This window comes from Rhinatrema bivittatum, chromosome 2 (assembly GCF_901001135.1).
Source record: "Rhinatrema bivittatum chromosome 2, aRhiBiv1.1, whole genome shotgun sequence".
Lineage (NCBI taxonomy): Eukaryota > Metazoa > Chordata > Amphibia > Gymnophiona > Rhinatrematidae > Rhinatrema > Rhinatrema bivittatum.
The window spans coordinates 288784838-288805434 of NC_042616.1; the positions used below are offsets into that span (position 1 = coordinate 288784838).

At 43.3% G+C, this 20597-nt stretch overlaps 1 protein-coding gene across 1 annotated transcript in view; it reads right to left on the reverse strand.

Annotated features, from left to right (window-relative positions):
- The window catches only part of LARS2 (leucyl-tRNA synthetase 2, mitochondrial), a 267199-nt gene that overhangs the window by 244832 nt on the left and 1770 nt on the right, over nucleotides 1-20597 (reverse strand). Inside the window, 2 exon segments of the mRNA XM_029589600.1 lie at nucleotides 321-449; nucleotides 12566-12821. Of these exon segments, the coding sequence (XP_029445460.1) occupies nucleotides 321-449; nucleotides 12566-12799 (363 nt within the window). The 5' untranslated portion in view covers nucleotides 12800-12821.

The window sequence follows — 20597 nt, forward strand, 5'->3', positions numbered from 1 at the left end:
CAGCCTGCTTGCACAATTCTGAAACAATGCATTGTTTGCCCAAGGATTTCATTTTTGGAAACTTCTAGAAGGGAAAATAATTCCTCAGAAAAAGACCATCACAAGTAAACACCTGCAATAAAAAGAAATACAACAAAACAAAAAAACCTCACTGTGGAATACTCCCTCTTTCCCCAGGTCTTATAATTCAGCATTTTTGGCCAAAAGTCACACAGTGCTTTTTGCTTTTTTTTTTTTTTCCTTAATCCAAATTTTGCCTAAAACTTAAATATGACTCTCAATGTATTAACAGAATGCCAGGATTGTTTTGTTACCCTTACCTGCATCCCTCTCATCTTCTGAAACCGAGCTATAGTGTCGCTGATAGTATAGACCCGGACGTGACCCATGTGAAGTTTTCCAGACGGGTATGGAAACATGGATAGCACATAAAATTTTGGTCTTGATTTCTAGGAAAGAAGCAAAATAAATAAATAAATACACGATGGCTTCTCCTTCTGTCTACATGAAGTTCTTTCAGCCTGCCCATGCAGTGCCGCCTATTAACAAAACAAAAGTGATGGCACCAGTCACAAATCAGGTGTCCCTCTGCACAGTCTGGCACCACACGATTCCATGGGCTACACACAGGCCAATGAAAGGCAACAAGAACCAGGAGCAAAATACAGTGGGAGATATCAAACAGCCAGGTGACCAACGGCTGTCACTGGTTTCAGGGCAATGCATCAATCGCTGGGGGAAATGGACAAGCTGTTGATCCTCCATTTTTCATTTCGTTGAGCAAACATTTTCATTTACTGGCTCCTTCTCTTTCTGAACCTATATAATAATGAACCTGTTTATGAAAGGATTGCATGTTTTATCAAGGTTTTCAATATTTGGAATAGATATCAAATTAACCAGGTTTGCAGCGAGAGTGGTAGATTGTGGTCCTTGCACCAGGACTATTACTGCAATGGCTGTGCTACATGGGAAAAGGAAGACAAGGTTAAAAATGGTGGCGGGGGAGAATATCTCTGGGTAGCTGCAAATGATGGCCCATGGCAATTTAGTTCAGTAGGAGCATTTGTGACTGTGCTGGAAAATCCAAAGGAGTAGGAGGGTTCTCTATTTGTATCCTTCCACCAACCAAAAACAAACCCCCCAAAACATAACAAAATTGAAGTAACTATTCAGCTGTGAGCTCTTGTGAGTTCCAAAAGAAGAAACTCGCAGAAACTTGTAGTGAATGAGCCAGTTACAATATGAGTATAATGTTTATAACAGGCAAACCTACATTAACAAAAATGTGTGGCATACCACATCCTCTGATACTGAATTCCAGAGCTTAACTATGTGCTAAGTAAAAAATAATTTTCTTCGATTTGTTTTCAAAGAGCTACTTGCTAACTTCATGGAGTGCCACTTAGTTCTTCTATTATCTGAAAGAGTAAATAACCAATTTACATTAACCTGTTCAAGTCCTTTCAAGATTTTGTAGACCTCTATCATATCCCCCCCCCCCCCCCCCCCCCTCACTCATCCCTTCCGCAAACAAGCCCTAAATTCTTTAGCCTTTCCTCATAAGGCAGCCATTCCATGCCCTTTATCATTTTGGTCACCTTTCTCTGCACTTTCTCCAGTGCAGCTATATCATTTTTGAGATGCGGTGAGCAGAACTGCACACAGTAATCAAGGTGCGGTCTCACCATGGAGCAACATCCTCCATTTTATTTGCCATTCCCTTCTGAATAATTCCTAACATTCTGTTTGCTTTTTTGATTGCCACAGCACACTGAGCCAACGATTTCAATGTGTTATCCACTATGACGCCTAGATCTCTTTCCTGGGTGGTAACTCCTAAGATAGAACCTAACATTGTGTAACTACAGCAAGGGTTATTTTTCCCTATAGGCATCACTTTGCACTTGTCCATGTTAAATTTCATCTGCCATTTGGAAGCCCAATCTTCCAGTTTCGCAAGGTCCTCCTGCAATTCATCACAATCTGCTTGAGATTTAACTACTCTGCATAATTTTGTGTCATCTGCAAATTTTATCACCTCATTTATAAATATATTAAAAAGCACCGGTCCAAGTACAGACCCATGAGGCACTCCACTGTTTACCTTTTTCCAATGTGAAAACTGACCATTTAATTCTGTTCTCTGTTTTCTGTCTTTTAACCAGCTTGCAATCTACAAAAGAACATCGCCTCCTATCCCATGACCTTTTAGTTTTCTCAGAAGCCTCTCATGTGGGACTTTTGTCGACACCTTCTGAAAATCCAAATACATCTTCTATATACAAGTGCAGGAGAATGGAGAAGTCGGTGTGGTGTTATCTTGGCTGCTGCATATTGCTGCCTGAAGTTCTCCGATGTTGCTGTTCCAACATTCAGAGTGAGTCACATCCAGTGCTCTGCGAGTGCTTTCTTTGTCTCACTCAACCTGAGGATATGACAAAGGCTGGAAGGCTTCAAAGTTCGGGAAAGGGAAGATGAGGGAGTGCTGTATGCACAGTGTGTACCGCACAAAGAGGGACTCAGCTATCCATGCTCTGCATGCTGCCCATTAATTATCGTGCTCCAGGGCTCATGCTGTAGCTAGGAAAGAGAGGCATGCATGCTTACACATTCTCAGAAAGGAGCTCCTACACATTTAATAGCCACCACTAGTGTCTCTTGGTGCTGGTCTAGATCTCAGCATCAGGCACTGATAATTTTTCCATGGCACACCTGATCAGGTCTGAAGGCACACTAGCATGCCATGGCAAACTGGATGGGAAACACTGGTTTACAATCATTGTGCTGTGCCTCAGTACTGATTCAACACACAATACCTTTGATCATGCCACTGTTTTTCTTATCCATTTAATACTTCATTACATGTTCTTCTTTCCTACACAGTGATAGTAAACATATTACCACAACCTTTATTATAATGACATGTACCTCATTCACAGTCAACAGAAAATGGCATGGGGTGACAGGCGGGGGAAAGATGACTTGGCAGCTATTCACTCAAATTTTGTTTAAATAGATGCTATCTTACAAATCAGCAGCATAACAAAATAATGATATCTATTTCATTAGCTGCTTGCACATTGAAAGAAAAACATGGTCCCTTACCTAGAAAGGTTTTCTGTAACTTATTTATTTATTTATGTTTTTAATATACCGATCTTCTTACATTATATGCAAATCAAATCAAAGCAAATGCAAATCAAACTTCAACAGAAGAAACACATGCCCTTCATAGGCACACTTTTTTTTGAGCGCACGGCAGGATTATGTGACCGAAAAAGTACTAATCATCCAATACCACTTAGGAATTTAGGTTTTCCAACTCTGTGAAGAACTTTGCATAATGGAAAGTGGTGTTTCCACAGGAGGTCCTTATTGACAGAGATCTTTAAAACACCTTAATTCCCTCAACATAGATCAGTTGCATCTGTGTAAAATAAATCTAGCAGTAGCAGAATCAACAATTAACACCAAGCAATTGGGGTTACATTGAGCCAGTCCTGTTCCCATGAAAGGAAAAAAAAAAAATGTTCCTCTAATGAAGATCTTCCTGTTTGCAGACGAGATGGTCCTCTCTCCAGCCAGGACTTGGCTGTTGTGCTCCGATCAAGACTGAAGTAGTCATGGAAGGTACATGATCTTGTCCTGCAGCTGCAGGACATGAATGTGCTCCTGAAAAAAAACCTAAATTTATCCACGCTGGTCAAGCACTTCAACAGCCAGGAGCATGGCTGCATATTTTCAAGCAGATTGCCTCAGGCACAGATGCAAAGACTCTTACCAAAAATTAATTCATTCTTAAAGTAACATTTTAATAACACAACTAGGAATGAAAGAGAGAGAGCCAGTAAAGAAAGGGGTAGAATTCTGGAAGGAGACTGTTTTTGTTTTTAAAGGGATGTTGTCCTTTTAGGCCATACTACGGTCTTCAAAGTAAAGCCTCAAAAATATCACCTAAATAATAAGGCCACTAGACAACTGCAGGTGCAATAGAAATGACAGAAATTCTGCTTCTCTATAATTTTTTTTTCATGTTTTCAACGGCTTGCTTGGCTTTGGGATGCTTTTCCCTATATTCTTTTGTTTGACACCTTAATAGCTGCTTATCTTCCCTAAAGATAAACAGAAAAGTAAGGCCCCAGCTGTGAGGAGGCAGGCCACAATAGCACTGGACACAGAAATTCCAAAAGAAAGGAGCCAAAAGTATATAAAAGAAATTCATCTTCCCTGCTTCTCCTTTATATTTTTACATGCCACTATTTTGCCAGCTTAGTCCTGTGTGTTTCCAGCTCAACTGGAACCTGGATCAACTAGGCTAGACTGTCCTAGGGTTTTCCCTCATTTTTATTCCCTCTCCCCCACCTCTGTCTAGCCCAGTCATTGCAACGGAGAAGCACAAACCACAGGTCATTTAGGAACCTAATATATGTACATCCTGGTCCTGGCTAGTAGGTGTAGCAGTTTAACAATGGTGGGGACTATGAGTGCTGCTTCTGCTGGCTTTCAGCATGAGTCTGGAAACCAAATCCAGGTCTCTACTATTACATTTCACATTCATATCTCACTCTTCTCAAACAAGCAACAGAGTGGTTTACAACAAATACAACAATACAATAATATACAATTTCAATAAACAATAAGAATATAGCACATAACATCAGGGTGGCACCCCCCTACTTTTTTCCCCTCAATTTCAGAATAGTTATTCCGATCTTAGTTAGACTGAAGGATCATCAGAAGTCCACAGAGTCTACTTCTTTTCTGACTACCTGACAATTGTTCTGTAGGTACAATTTAGACAGGTAAAAATAGCAATGTCCCTTTGTAGCCAACTCAGGTCACCAGTTAAGAAAAGAAAACATTCCTTCCCGGCTCCATCCATGGTGATTAGATTGGCACTTTTCCCTAGTCCCCTTCTGCTCTCACACCTATTAATCACTTTTTCCTCCAGAACCTATTTAGTTGTAATCTAATTTTATTCAGTACACTAGCCATGACACTACTTGACTGTTTTGGGTTTGTTTGGGTTTTTTTTTTTTAACCTGCTATGTTATATAATTATTGCCTTTGATGTGGGGTTTACTACTTGAGTGAAGACCATGAAATCTTTTCCCTCTCGCCCCAACTACAATACATGTTTCTGATCCCCTTTTGGTGATGTGGGAGATACAAAAGCACACAATGTTAAGCCCCCGAGAAGAGTGGATGTGTATGTTACCCACCCCAGGTGTTTATGAGGAAATGGTAAGGTTGCACTTTTCTGGAACTAGCACTAAACAGAATATATTATGGCCTTGTTATAAACATAGAAAATGATAATGATCCCTCTGTACAACAGAATTAACTTCCAAAAGAGGGGCTGGTACCTCAGATATTACAGAAGCACAATGAAACCCTCACTTATGGATGGAAAAAATACTCGGAAACTCATCTCTAACAACCAACAAAAGCTGGCGTTTCCCCAGAGACTGATGCTGTTGTGAGAAGGACTGCAGAGCACAGAAAAAGCCAGATTTAGTTTCTTTGTTAATGACTAATCTCTAAATGTTCTTTTATCTTGAGAAATGCCGCGGAGATTAAAAAGTAGCGTGTTGCAGTACACCCACCTAAAGTTTATTTAAAACTATTCTTGTTCTAGAGCATTTGTGCTTCCTTTACATAACAGCTGCTGCTGTGTAGTGTCAGCTGTGCTGGACCCTCATCTGAATATGAGTTCAAATTCAATTCTCATGTTTTATTTTTTTCTATGGAGTGTTTTCCATTGCTTACTCTCTTTTTTTATTATTATTTTAATTCTGACATTGAGTTCTAGTATCTTTGTCCTCCAACTGATCAAAAATGAGAAATTACTACTTACCTGATAATTTTTTTGTTTAGGACAATCAGATGAATCCAGAATAAGTGGGTTATGCAACTCTACCAGCAGATGGAGTCAGAGCAAAATAACATCACAGTATATATATATATATATATATATATATACACATACATATACATATATATATATATATATATATATACACACACATACATATACATATATATATATATATATATACACACACATACATATACACATACATACATATATATATATATACACACACATACATATACACATACATACATATATATATATACACACACATACATATATATATATATACACACACACACACACACCTCCTGCAGTGACATCAGCTTGCCAATATTCTCTTCAAAAGCAACTGTGGACAGACTAGCAAAACCTGATTAAACAGATAACCATTTCAATACTCAGCCAAAAGATAATACTGAGCTCAGCCAAGAATGTATTAACACTAGTTTAGGGACTGGAGTAACACTTACTAGTAATCCCTGTAACAAATGGCTATGCAGGAGGACCATAACACATTCATTCGGCAGCCAAGGGAGGGAAGCTGGATTCATCTGACTGTCCTAAAAAAAAAAAAGGAAATCATCAGGTAAGTAGTAATTTCTCATTTCTTAGTGTCCTGTCAGATGAATCCAGAACAAGTGGGATGTACCCAAGCTACTCTCGAATAAGGAAGGAGGCTGTCCACAGTCCAGTCAAAACCACACGTAAAAAGGCTGTGTCCTCTCAGGTTTGCACATCCAGACGATAATACCTGGAAAAAGTGTGTAATGATGACCATGTCGCAGCTTGGCAAATGTCAACAGGAGACAAATTTCATTTCTGCCCATAACACTGCCTGAGCCCTATGGAATGAGCCCTGACCTAACTAGATAACGGCTTCCCAGCATCAAAAGTATGAGGCTGTGACTACCTCCTTAATCCAGTGAGCTATGGTAGTCAGTGAGGCCGGCTCTCCCTGCCTAGTACTGCCATGAAGGACAAACAGGCAATCCGTCTTCCGTATAGGCTTAGTAACCTCCAGAATCCTGACAATATGTCTCTTGATATCCAAGGGTTGCAACAGACGATACTCCTCTATACCTCTATCTGTCCAGAGACTGATTCATGTGAAAGTCAGTGACCACCTTCGGTAGAAAGGAAGGAACAATACACAGCTATATTACCCTGGAGTCACCTGGAGGAATGTCTCCTGGCAAGATAAAGCCTGCAGTTCGGAAACCCTATGTGCAGAACAAATTAGCACAAGAAATACAGTTTTCAAGATCAGTAACCACAAGGTCAGGTTATGCATCGGTCTAAATGTAGGGCCCGCTAAGAAGTCCAATACCAAATTAAGACTCCATAAGTACACCGGAAACCGCAAGAGAGGACAAACATTTTTTACTCCTTTCAGGAAATGAGCCACATTAGGATAAGCCGACAAGGATCCACCATTCACCTGACCTCTGAAACAGGTGAGAGCCGCTATATGTACCTTTAAGAAATTAAGGGCCAAGCCTTTATTCAAACCATCCTGCAAAAATTCCAACATGAGAAGGATCTTGACCGAACAAGGAAGAGTACCTTGATCCTCAGACCAGGCCTCAAACACTCGCCAAACCCACACATAGGCCAAGGAAGTGGAGAACTTTCTAGCTCTTAGCAAAGTGGAAATCAGTGCCGCAGAGTATCCATGTTTCAGCAAGCGAGCCCCGTCAAGGGCCATACCGTAAGACAAAATCAAGTCGGATCTTCGTGAAGAACAGGACCCTGCCGCAACAAATCCCTGTGCACCGGAAGTTGAAGGGGCAATTCCACCAGGAGCCGCCGCAGATCCACATACCACGGTCTCCTGGGCCAATTTGGAGAAACTAAGAGAACCATCCCTCTGTGGTGCTCGATCCTTCGGACTAATCTGCCCAACATGGGCCATGGAGGAAAGGCATACAGCAACTTGTCTTCCGGCCACTACCGCACCAAGGCATCGTCCCCAACGACTTCGGATCCCTCCTATGACTGAAGAATTGCAGAACTTTCATATTTCGAGAAGTCTAGAAACGGGAGACCATAGTGATTCAAAATCGTTTGATGGCACCCGCTCACCTGGGTCCAGACTCTCCCTGCTGAGAAAGTGTGCCCTTACATTGTCTTTTCCTGCTATATGTGAGGCCGAGATCATCTGCAGATGTAGTTCGGCCCATTCCATAAATTGATCTATTTCCTGTGATACTTGTTGGCTCTTGGTTCCTCCCTGCCGATTTATGTAAGCCACAGTCGTTGCATGTCCAGCATTATCCAGACCACTTGAACCTCCAGCTTGTTGCTGAACTGCAAACATTCCAACTGGACTGTCCTGGCTTCCAAACGACTGATGTTCCAGAAAGACTCTTCTGTGTCCCAGAGCCCTTGCGCTGTCTGCTCCCGACACCGAGCTCCCTAACCACGGAGGCTCATGTCGGTTGTCAGTACTAACCATCCCTGTGGTGCTAGGGAAATTCCCTTCCTTAGATGATCTGGTTGTAGCCACCACTACAGTTGGGAGGAGACTTCCATAGGCAGGTGAATCGAATAGTCCAGAGACTGCATGTTCCACCGAGACAACAGGGAGCGCTGAAGAGGACGCATTTGCGCCCTCATCCATGGTACCACTTCCAGGGTTGCTGCCAGAGGCTTTACCTAAGGAAACCAAAATGGGATTCTTCTTCAGCTCCGACATAGCATCCAAAACAGGTACACCCAGCTGTTTCAAGATCTGGGAAATCAGGGCCAGCATTTATCTCTATGAAAGAACCGCAACATGGTTGAATACAGTTCCAGCCCTGGAGGAACTTCCCCATCTTCCAGGGAAGCAGAATCAACATCATCAGTGCCATATGGATTCCTGTCGGGAACACCCACAGGGAACAGAGGCGAGCCCCGGCGCTTAAGCATAGGACTAGAAGAGAAAGGAGCCACCGGCTGAGGGTACAACCACAGAGAAATGAGGGAAGCGGAAGACTGCACCCGAATAAAAGCTTGTAAGCCTTGAAAAAAAATTCCACCCAAGAAAAAACAGCCGGGTCCAGACCAAGCCCAGAAGGAACTGGAACTGGTCCCACAGAACTGCCCTCACTAGTGAAGAAGCCCATCAAGGGAGAACCAAGATCTGGCATCAAAGCCATGACCAACCCATCATCCAAATGGGAAGAGCCAGACTTAGCAAAATCCGAGGAAGACACTCTCCCTGAGCGTCTGAGCAGCGCTGACAAGTTAGAAGCCAGGTGAGGCTGAGAAGCCCTAATATGACAAGCAACTCAAATAGGAAGACACTTAGACTTCTTGCTTACTGGCGCCATCGCAGCAGTAAACACGCGTTGGAATGGCTTGTGCTCAAAAATGAAATGTGCCCAAAAAATAAGCGCCTAGAAGAAAGCGTGGCAAGGCGCATGCACAAGCTGCGTGCCAAGTTAAGCACGTAAAAAGCACGCCCAAAAACAGAACGCACTCTGCACACTGATGGCCTATAGAGGACAGTAGCACATGCATAAGAGCGTACAAAAATGGCCGCCACAGCCTAGAACATGGTGTGCAAGAACAAAGCCTAAGCGCGAGGCCCAGACCACCGGGAGCCGCTCAACCCGCCCGGCTCCCCAATTCCCCAACCCCAACGGGAGTGGGAACCACCATCAGTATGGCACGCTGAGAACAGAGACCAGAGGAAGCCCTGAAACCCCTCTGTCTCTGATTCAGGTTAAAACTTGTTTTTTTCAACCTTACCTGAGCTCATGATGTGCGCCTGAGCTCGAAACCAACATGGAGACAGCAACTGACCCAGAATCCTCTGCTATCTTAGCCTTCCTGGCTATGTGAACTTTAAATGCCTTACTGAGCCTGACCTGGAGGAATTCCAAGGACACTTGGGCAGCAGTTGAAGCTGGCGATACTTTGTGATGCCTAATTATAGGGTCACAAAAGCAGAAGGCAACGGTTGGAACTTCAGGCTAGAGTGTCACTACAGGGGCATCTGTAAACACAGCCTAAGATGTGACAGAATCTTGCTGGTCAGGGCAATTAACAGAACAAAGGACTATCTAAAGAGCGATGGTAAATGGGCTCCACCTTGGAGAAATAATCAGGGTAGTTTAGGGATAATCTATCATGCTGTTGACATGACAATCTATGTAAATGATTCTCTAGGTGGTCACACACACATACAGAATTTATGACCTAGTACTGTATTGTATTTTACCTATAAAAGAAGGATCAGTTCATGTATACAATGAGATGCTGGTGGTCAGTTTGTCAGAGAAATGGCATCCAGCATCTTCCAAGAATACTTATATTGCTCAATAAAAAATTATACTTTCTACAAAATCTAAAATGTTCTTGTATCACTGGATAAGCATCATAAAGCATGGCCTGGTGCTTAACACTCAGCACTTACCAGCTGAGCACAGAAATGGTGTCCTGCTGTGGGGGAAGATGGCATCTGCTATCACCGCCATGGTCAGCCTCCTGCACCCTCCGCCTTTCAGCTGAACTAGCAGCTAAGTCCATGCTGGGAAACCCAGCTACCAGACCAAGGAAATCACCTCAGGAATTCTCAACTAGGGGAGGGACCTTTAGGTATCACTGCAGGAGAGTGGGGCTTTTTTTTCCCCAAATTTCAAATTTCTCCTTCCAAAAAGCTTGAAGCAATCCCCATAGGGAAATGCACATTTACCATCTGCTGGAGATGGAGAATACTGGCAGGCTGGGGTCACTGCAGGGCTATATATACTGTTACATCACCTTGCTCTGCCTCCATCTGCTGGCAGGGGAGCATAAACCCACTGGTCCTTCTATATCTATATATACACATATCTATACATCTATATATATGTACTTGACCGAGTACAGAGAAGGTCTCTGGATGCAGGGGGATAGGGCATATGCTGTTACTGCCGCGCTCTGCTTCCTGCACCCACTGCCTTTCAGCCACTTAAGCAGCTAAGTACATGCTGGCACTCATCTGAGGAACCACAGAAATCTCAGGAATTATCAACTGTGGGAGGGATCATTTGGTATCAGCGCAGGACAGCGGGGCGAATGTAATATCCTTAATTCTCCTTTTTCAAAATGAAGCAATCCCCAATAGGGAGATGCACGTCCACCATCTGCTGGAGACGGAAAATACTAGCAGGCTGACGTCACTGCAGGGGTATATGTACTGTGACGCCAGTTTGCTCCGTCTCCATCTGCTGGTAGAGGCGCATAACCCAACTTGTTCTGGATTCATTTGGCTGGATACTAAGAAAAAAAAGAAATTCTGCCCAGACCTAAAGAGCCCACTTCTTGAAATGTGCACATGCATGGCCCCTGAATCTACAAATTCAAAAAAAGAACATCCCTGTCAAAAATCCTCGTGACCCCCACTGACGTGTCCTGAAAGTTTGGAGTGAATACCACACTATAAAGTGATTAGGGGTGTACACACTCATACAAAGCAATGTCAGTAGTCTTCTTTTCCTTTGGGAAGTAGGCTAAAAATAGACAAAACAAAAAAAAAAGCAAACAAAAAAAAAAGTCATAAGGATAAAGAATTTGCCGTGGCTCCTAAAAAATGTTGATACTGCCCAAATTTTCTAAGTATTTTTCCACCCCTGTTTGGGTGCATAAACTAGAAGTATCATCCACAGAAAAAAAGGCGATATTGCACATGCAGAGGTCATTAGAAAGAGCCTCCATCTCAAGTACTGCATTCTGGTCTGGAGATCAAACCTTCAGAAGGCCAATGGAGGATGGAAGCAGTTCACTGAAGGGCTGCTAAAATGATTCAAGGTTTGCCACACAAACCCCACAAAATGAGAGGCTTCAGACACTCAAAATATACTCATTAGAGGAAAGAAGAGAAAGAGGGGATATATGAGAGAAACATTCACCTATAGGTTTTAGTGGGCTTCGATAAAGTACAAATAGAGGATTCCTCTTGGATCCTGTACCTGCTTGCCATTTAACAGCTCCCAAAACAATGACCATTCTTCTGCTTTTTTCAGGCCCCCCATCATGTTGAAGGATAAAAATACATCAATCTCTCTCTCTCTCTGAAAGGCTTTCAAGACTATGATTAATTAATAATCTATTCCTTCACATTCAATTTTATTATCATACGCCTGAAAATATGTCAAAGTCATGCCATGCTTACAGTTTGTTAAATCTCTCCCATGCGCTCCTGTACAGAGATAAAACACTCTCTCATGTGAGGGAGGAATCAGCATCATATCATCCCCAATGAAGCTTCAGCCTTCAGGTTTGATATATGATGTCATAATCTTGTGCACCCATGCAGAAACCTTCATGGTTTTCCCAGCCAATGGCATGGGATGTGTAAAACTGCCAGGTTTGACTGGGCTACATTTTATTTCTGACTGCCATGCACGCCCACCTAGGAGTGATACTTGTGTCAATGGCAAACCCAAACTTAATGAAAGTATGCATGTTTTTGAGAATGGGAACATGTAACACGAAATTTGCATTCCATAGAGTGCTAAAAACAAGGTTTTCTTATTTACAATGGGCACACTAGAGGGCCTTGTGGTCTTTACCTGCTATCATACTCTGCATCTCTCATACTGAATGCCACTAACATGGATTTCTAAAACTTAAATCTCACAAGGTGGGTATCTCCAGAGAAGGGCCACCAGACAGGTCCACACTCCCTTGCTTAAATAAAACTCTTATACTTACATCAAAGTCTGAAATTTTACAGAAGTGTTCTTTTACTCTCGAATGCCACCACTTCTCCACTTTTCTCCTGGTCTCTACTCCGTACTCTCTTTCCCACGTCCCCGTCTCACTGTAAATGGCTCTGACAGAGCCCCGCACTAGTGTCCTTTCCCATTTCTTCAAGCCAGCCCTGCTGCTCAGCTGCTTCCTCAGGCACGAGGAACAAATAGCAAAGCTGTGCCAAGCCACCAACATTCTTCAGGATACGATGCTCAATCTGTAAAACAGGGCATACCCACAGGGTCTTCAATTTATGCTGAAATCAGGAGCAAATTTTGCCCTAGAAGCTTACAAATTCCATCATTTTGGTATTACCATTATTTACCTCTCTGGGTACAAATGAAACACTCATGATAAGATTCAAAGGTCTGCTTCTCAATAGTTCTGGTTAGTAGACACAATAAATGCATTCTAGCCAATTTTAGATTGCATGCGATTCTTCAAGGCTCCACTTAGAAGGCAGACCCTTCTGCTTATTTATAGTGCAATACACTTAGTAAATGTGGTTTACATATTTTAGCTAGTCCAAGACTTTTAGAAAGAAGTAATAGCATTTTGGAAAGGAAACACAGGGGCCGATATTCAAAAAAAAGCTGAGCTCCAAAATTTAGGCTTCTAAATGAGGTCACTATTTTTTCAGCTGAAAATTCACACAAACTTAGGGGCCTAAAAGTTAGGACTCTAAATTTAGAACTGCTATTTATTTGCCTAGATCTAGGCCCCTAAATTAGGTTGCTAGTTCTGAAAATCAGTGCTAAGCTCCTAACTTTGTTTCCCCATTCTAACTCCACCCCTGTAGTCACCCAGTGTTTAGGTTCCTAAATTTAGGGCCTAATGAAACTAGGCATCTAAATTTAGCACTCAGCCCTAGTATATTTTCAAAAGGCCCCATTTAGGAGCGTAACTCCAAAAAATAAAATAAAATAGGAGCCTAAACCCTTTAAACATTGACCTTACAGAGTTTACAATGGGTGGTCAGCAAAAGAGCAAGTGTGAAAGAAAGGGAGCCTCAGGATAGGGTGACCACAAGCATGCATGGCAAGCAGGGACAGAGTTTGAAGCAAGTGCAAAAGCCTGATGAGGAATGGATGACATGAAAGACTGATAGGTCTAGGCCTGCTGCAAAAAGGTTCAGAATGGCACCCTCAGGTGAGAGATGGAAGTGAAGAAAGGCTGGAGATAAAAGTGGCAGAGTCCAGAGCTGGGATGAAGTTAGTGAATGTAAAAGGGATGGGAGAAGAAGCATAGCTGGAAGCAGCACTCTTAAAAAAAACAAAACAGTTAAACAAAGTCATTAGGAGAAAGCTGAGAAGAATAGGACACAGGAACATTAAGATGAGAAAAGAACATGGAAGAAAGCTTTAATAAAAACACAAACAGGGATGAGCTGGGAGAACACAAAGATGTCCTCCAAACAAAGACTTTCAAGGGATGATAATTAGGGCTTCTATTTTTAGGTGTTTATTGGATAAATACTAGAAAAACAACTTTTCCCCTAGTACTTTCTCTCCCCTTCCCTGTCTTGGTCCCTGCACTCTGTTTTTGCGTGTTTTCTGGATTGACTATCTTTAAATGTTTGATTCATCTAGAAAAGGTACCCATCAATAGCACCTGTGCTGTGAAAACACCGATAAAGAACTCCTAATTAGCTGGAAAATAAAACACCTCCTTTTTTTTTGCATTGTGGAGTTTTATTCGTATTTATCAGTTAAAATCTAAAATCAGAAGCCTTAATTATAATAGCATTTGCTAACTTTAGCTGGCAATTTTTTTTGTAGTTAGTAATACACAGTCAGGCAGATTCCATAAACTTCACGGGAGAGCCGACGCTTATTAGCGGAAGCAGCGGCTGTCAGCGGGTCTGACAGCCGACGCTTAATTTTACCGGCGTTGGTTGTCGAACCCGCTGACAGCCACGGGTTCGGAAAACAGATGCCAGCAAAATTGAGTATCCTTTTTCCAACCCGCAGGCCGATTTTTTTTTTGTTTTAATTTTGGGGACCTCCGACTTAATATCACCATGATATTAAGTCTGAGGGTGTACAGAAAAGCAGTTTTTTCTGCTTTTCTGTACACCTTTCCTGGTGTTGTCCCTGATTAACGCCTGTCTTTGGGCAGGCATTCATTTCTGAAAGTAAAATGTGCGGCTTGGCCGCACATTTTACTTTCAGTATCCCGCGGGTATAACTAATAGGCTCATCAACATGCAATTGCATGTGATCAGCGCTATTAGTTTCGGGGGCGGGGGGGGGGGGGGTGTTGGCCATGCGTTTTCCACACGTTATTACCCCTTACAGTATAAGCGGTAATAACAGCGCGTGTAAAACGTGCAGTCAAACGGGGCGCTCGGCCAAGCGCATCGTTCTGTATCGGCCTGAGAGCTAGCAACACACACACTATGCCAGTAACTTTAAATAGGTGTGCCAGCGCACCTGTGCATGTGTTAGTCAGCGCGCGGCCAGCAACACGACCATTTTATAACATACGCATGTTATATAATAGCCTGACTGCACACACATGTGCGTGCAATTTTAAGTGGACGCGCCTATACACCCAAATGACACTTGTACAGTGTAAAGTGATGGCATTTTATAAGACATGAGTGCCGATGCCATTACCAATTTTCACAGTTCATTTCCAGTTTGTCCAAACCCCCCCCACAATTTAATATCTTCCCTTCTCCCCTGTTAGCCTTGACCCTTGAAACCCTGCAGATCTGTCTATTTATCTTTATTTTATAACTTGCATATCATCCATAGCAGAGGTACAGTCACACAGCAGGGGACCCCAATGCACACCTGTGCCTGTAACTATTTACGTGCTAATTTCAATGTGAAATCCAGGAACGCCCGTGCCCAGTCCCCTCCCCCTTTTTTTTTTTTTTTTGGAACGTTCCATTTAGACATGAAGCAGCAAGTATGTGTGTACTCGGGCGGCTTTTTAAATCCACTCGGTGTGCGCTGGCCCGACTTGTGCGCATATCTCCTGGTTTTGGTGCACGCCAGGCTTTTAAAAGTCACCTTTATGCACATATTTGAAAATAGTCAATATCAGTGTTTAGGAAACAAACAAAAAGGAAACCTTGAGAAGCAAAACATGTATGTGCCTTCCCTTTCACTCTAAGTCACTGAGCAATTCTGAAACCAACCAGCAGTGGTGGTCCTGTTCCACAAGAATGGTAGCAGAGAGGAGATTGGAAACTACAGGCCAGTTAGCTTCACCTTGGTGGTGGGAAAATTAATGGAGGCTCTGCTGAAGGAAAGGATAGTGAACTATCTACAGTCAGGAGGATTGCTGGACCCGAGGCAACATGGATTCCGTAGGAGAAGGTCTTTCCAGATAAATCTGATTGGGCAACTAAAGAATTGGATTGAGGAAGAGCACTCGATGCCATCTACTTGGATTTCAGCAAAGCTTTGGATATGCTCCCACATCGGAGGCTTGTGAATAAAATGAAAAGCTTGGGAGCGAGCGCCAAAGTGGTTGCGTGGATCACAAATTGGTCGACTGATAGAAGACAGCGTGTGATGGTAAATGGAACCTTCTCTGAAGAGAGAGAACAGTGTTAAGCGGAGTGCCACGAGGATCGGTGTTGGTATCGGTTCTGTTCAATATCTTTGTCGGCAACATTGTGGAAGGGATAGAAGGTAAAGTTTGTCTATTTGCAGATGATACAGAGTGGACATGCTGAAAGGAGTCGAGAGAAAGAAAACGTGATTTAAGGAAGCTTGAATAGTGGTCAATGATATGGCAGCTGGGATTCATCGCCAAGACGTGCAGAGTCATGCATCTGGGGTGTGGTAATCCAAAAGAGCTGTATGAAGGGATGCTGTGCATGGAGCAAGAGAGGGACCTTGGGGTGATAGTGTCCGATGATCTATAAAGCAGTGAAGCAATGTGACAAGGCGATAGCTAAAACCAGAAGAATGCTGAGCTGCACAGAGAGAGGAATAACCAGTAAGAACATAAGAAATTGCCATGCTGGGTCAGACCAAGGGTCCATCAAGCCCAGCATCCTGTTTCCAACAGAGGCCAAACCAGGCAACAAGAACCTGGTAATTACCCAAACACCAAGAAGATCCCATGCTACTGATGCAATTAATAGCAGTGGCTATTCCCTAAGTAAACTTAATTAATTGGCTTCTCCTCCAAGAACTTATCCAAACCTTTTTTGCACCCAGCTACACCAACTGCACTAACCACATCCTCTGGCAACAAATTCCAGAGCTTAATTGTGTGTTGAGTGAAAAAGGATTTTCTCTGATTAGTCTTAAATGTGCTACTTGCTAACTTCATGGAATGCCCCCTAGTCCTATTATCCGAAAGTGTAAATAACAGATTTACATCTACTCATTCAAGACCTCTCATGATCTTAAAGACCTGTATCATATCCCTCCTCAGCCGTCTCTTCTCCAAGCTGAACAGCCCTAACCTCTTCAGCCTTTCCTCATAGGGGAGCTGTTCCATCCCCTTTATCATTTTGGTTGCCCGTCTCTGTACCTTCTCCATCGCAACTATATCTTTTTTGAGATGCAGTGACCAGAATTGTACACAGAATTCAAGGTGCGGTCTCACCAGTAAGAAAAAAGAAGGTGATAATCCCCTTGTACAGGTCCTTGGTGTTCAATTCTGGAGACCGTATCTTAAAAGGGACAGAGACAGGATGGAGGCGGTCCAGAGAAGAGCAATCAAAATGGTGGCGGGTCTCCATCAAATGACTTATGAGGAGAGGTTGAAGGAACTAAATATGTATACCCTGGAGGAGAGGAGATGCAGGGGAGATATGATACAGACCTTCAGATACCAGGTTTTAATGATGCACAGTCAACAGGAAACCTTTTCCACTGGAAAGAAATCAGAACTAGGGGTCATGAAATGAAGCTCCAGTGAGGACAACTCAGAACCAATGTCAGGAAATATTTCTTCACGGAGAGGGTGATGGATGCCTGGAATGCCCTTTTGTAAGAGGTGGTGAAAGCAAAAACAGTGAAAGAATTCAAAGGGGCATGGGATAAACACTATGGATCCCTAAAGGCTAGAGGTTGGAAATAAAAGAGAGTGCATGGGGTAACTGGTATGGCAGTTACTACCCAATAAGCTTTCATACTGTTGATGCAACTCCATCATTGCTCTCTGCTTCAATGAAGGCAGAGAAGGGAAAAATGGGAATTAGATTCAGATAGCAACCAACAAGACTTTGAAATTTATGGTCTAGGAAAACAAATAAGTATGAGGGTAACTTGCTGATGTGGCTGTTGCTACCCTGAAACTTTGATGCAACTCCAATGTTGCTCTCTGCTTCAATGGCGGTGACGGGGAATTGGCCTCAAACAGCAACCAACAAGGTCCCTGGCTTGATGGTTTGGGAAACTGATAAGTATGGGGGTGAATTGTATGGCACGGCAGATACTGCCATAAACTTGCTGGGCAGCCTAATCCCAGAGAGGTTCATATGCTGAACCAAGAGAAACTAAATCTGTGTGTTTGAGATCTTATGAAGGACACAAAGATAACATAAATTTCCTAAAAGTTCACTGTTCTTTAGCTCCAGCTTAAAAAGTACTGGGAGGTCATTCACCAATCCAGTGCTTCTCAAATGCAACCACCAACTGACTGGGACCACCGCGGATGAAGGAGTCTGTTACCAATAAATGAGCATTGTAATAAAAACCGTCAATGCAGCTACCAGTAAAAGCTGACAGCTGCACTCTGAGGCCACCAAAAACTTTGTTGTAAGAAATCCTGCACTAATTAGAACACTCGGGGGATGCTGTAAAAAAAGAAAGTCTATCATGAGCTCAGTTGCGGATGGAATTCTTTATCCATAGCATTTTATGTTGCACCGGGCCGAATTTAAAACAGCAGAATTCTGCTCCTAGACAAGGGTTTCCCAAACTGTGGGTTGGGACACCAAATGAGGTCACAAAACATTCAGCTGAAGTCACAAAGTGTCTCTAATGGTAGCGCTCTTTAGGTACCAGTAGCATTAGTAATAGAAGTCAGTGTAAGGCCTATGAGCCACCACAAGCTTACAAGCCTTGCAGTGGCACTGGCCTTACATGAGCTTTTGTAACAGGAAGCCCAGCCTAAGGAGAAATGAAGGCTACTGCACTGGCTCACAGGCCCCATGCTTTCATTAGTAATACTGCTGCAGCTTGCAGATCATCGCTGGGTTTGGATCCAGTCATGAGGGAAAGGAGGGATGAACGTGTATGGACCAGTGGAGATAAACACTGCTCCTCTCTTCATCTACCATTGAACCTACCCAAGAGAAAAAGGTTTACCTTGTGAGCAACCTGCCCTCTCCACCCACCAGTTGCCATCTATCTTTGGCCCATGAGGCTGCTGATCCTGGCCAGGGGATATATGGAGGAGAGTCTGTTTGAAGGGATGAGAGGCAGGAGGGGTTTGAGGGTTAGATAAGGTGGAGAGGGACTGGCTGTGGAGGGGGAGGGGCAGGAGTTGAGAGTCAGAAAGGGGGGATGGGATGAGGAGGCGATGACTGAGGACCAGTTGGGGTTTATAAGATGGGCTTGAGGGTAAGAGGATCAGCTGAGCATGTAAAAAGGGCTGAAGGGGGTGAGAGGAGCAGAGGCTGAAAGGGGGTCTGCTGGAGGGGCAGGATTTGAGAGAGAGGATAAGTTGGAATGGAGTGATTGTGCACTCTGCTAATTTGTTTTGGTTGTCTTCTGGGGTTGTATGAATTTTCAAGCACTACAATGGGATCACACTGGATAAAAGTTTGGGAGGCCCTGTCCTAAACCCTGCTATATTTAAGTCAGCGTTGCCTGGTAACACTGTTGCAATGCATATAAATGTTTCACATACACAGGGACATGGAAACATTTTTAGTGGGGGGTGCTCAAAACTGTTTTTTTCCCCCCCAAGTCATGTATAATGGAAACCATCCCCCTACACTTCAAGCCATGGGGTGCTGGCACACATGTATGTCTATAATTCTGCATACACAGGCGCATACAGTAAACCGGCGGGAGAGCGTCCCTAGCGCCTCCTTATTGGCGGAAGTGGCGGCTGTCAGCGGGTTTGACAGCAGACGCTGGTTGTCGAACCCGCTGACAGCTATGGGTTCGGAACACAGATGCCAGCAAAATTGAGTGTTCGTTTTCCAACCCGCGGGCAGATTTTTTTTTATTTTTGGGGCCTCAGACTTAATATTGTTATGATATTAAGTCGGAGGGTGTACAGAAAAGCAGTTTTTTCTGCTTTTCTGTACACTTGCCCGGTGCTGCCTGAAATTAACTCCTGCCTTTGGCAGGAGTTAATTTCTGAATGTAAAATGTGCGGCTTGGCCACACATTTTGCTTTCTGTATTGCGGGTGAATACCTAATAGGCTCATCAACATGCATTTACATGTGATCAGCGCTATTAGTTTCGGGGGGGGGGGGGGGGGGAGGCCGCACATTTTCCACGCACTATTACCCCTTACTGTATAAGGGGTAATTATAGCGCGTCAAAAACATGCATCCAAACAGGGGCTAATGGTGCGCTCGGCCGTTCTGTATTGGCCTGATTGTTAGGTAGAGTTAGGTTCATGAGCAAGGAAATATCATCTGGGTATGACACTGTGCTGGGGCATAGAAAGAACTTTCACTGCATTTTTGATGGATTACACAAAATTTCCAAAGGCGTTCTTTACATCCAGCAGTTATTTTTCAGATAATCTCATCCTCACTTGACTCCACCAAAGGCAATTCCTCTTTCATCTCCTTCCAGTCTCTCCCCATTCTCCTTTTCCCATGCCACCTGCTAATAACTGAGCCACAGGAAAATGAGTATGGCAATGCATTGGGCCGCATCCTCCTCTGAAGGTTAGACCTGACATTTGTTTTGAACTGTATATTCTACAGTTACTGATGTGGAATTATGTGTATGCTCCAGCTGCCAGAGGAGGTGTGTATGTGCACGCCTGCTGTTGTGCCCTTTTTCATGTGCACATGTATGGACAGTTTACATACTTAAAATTACTGGCTG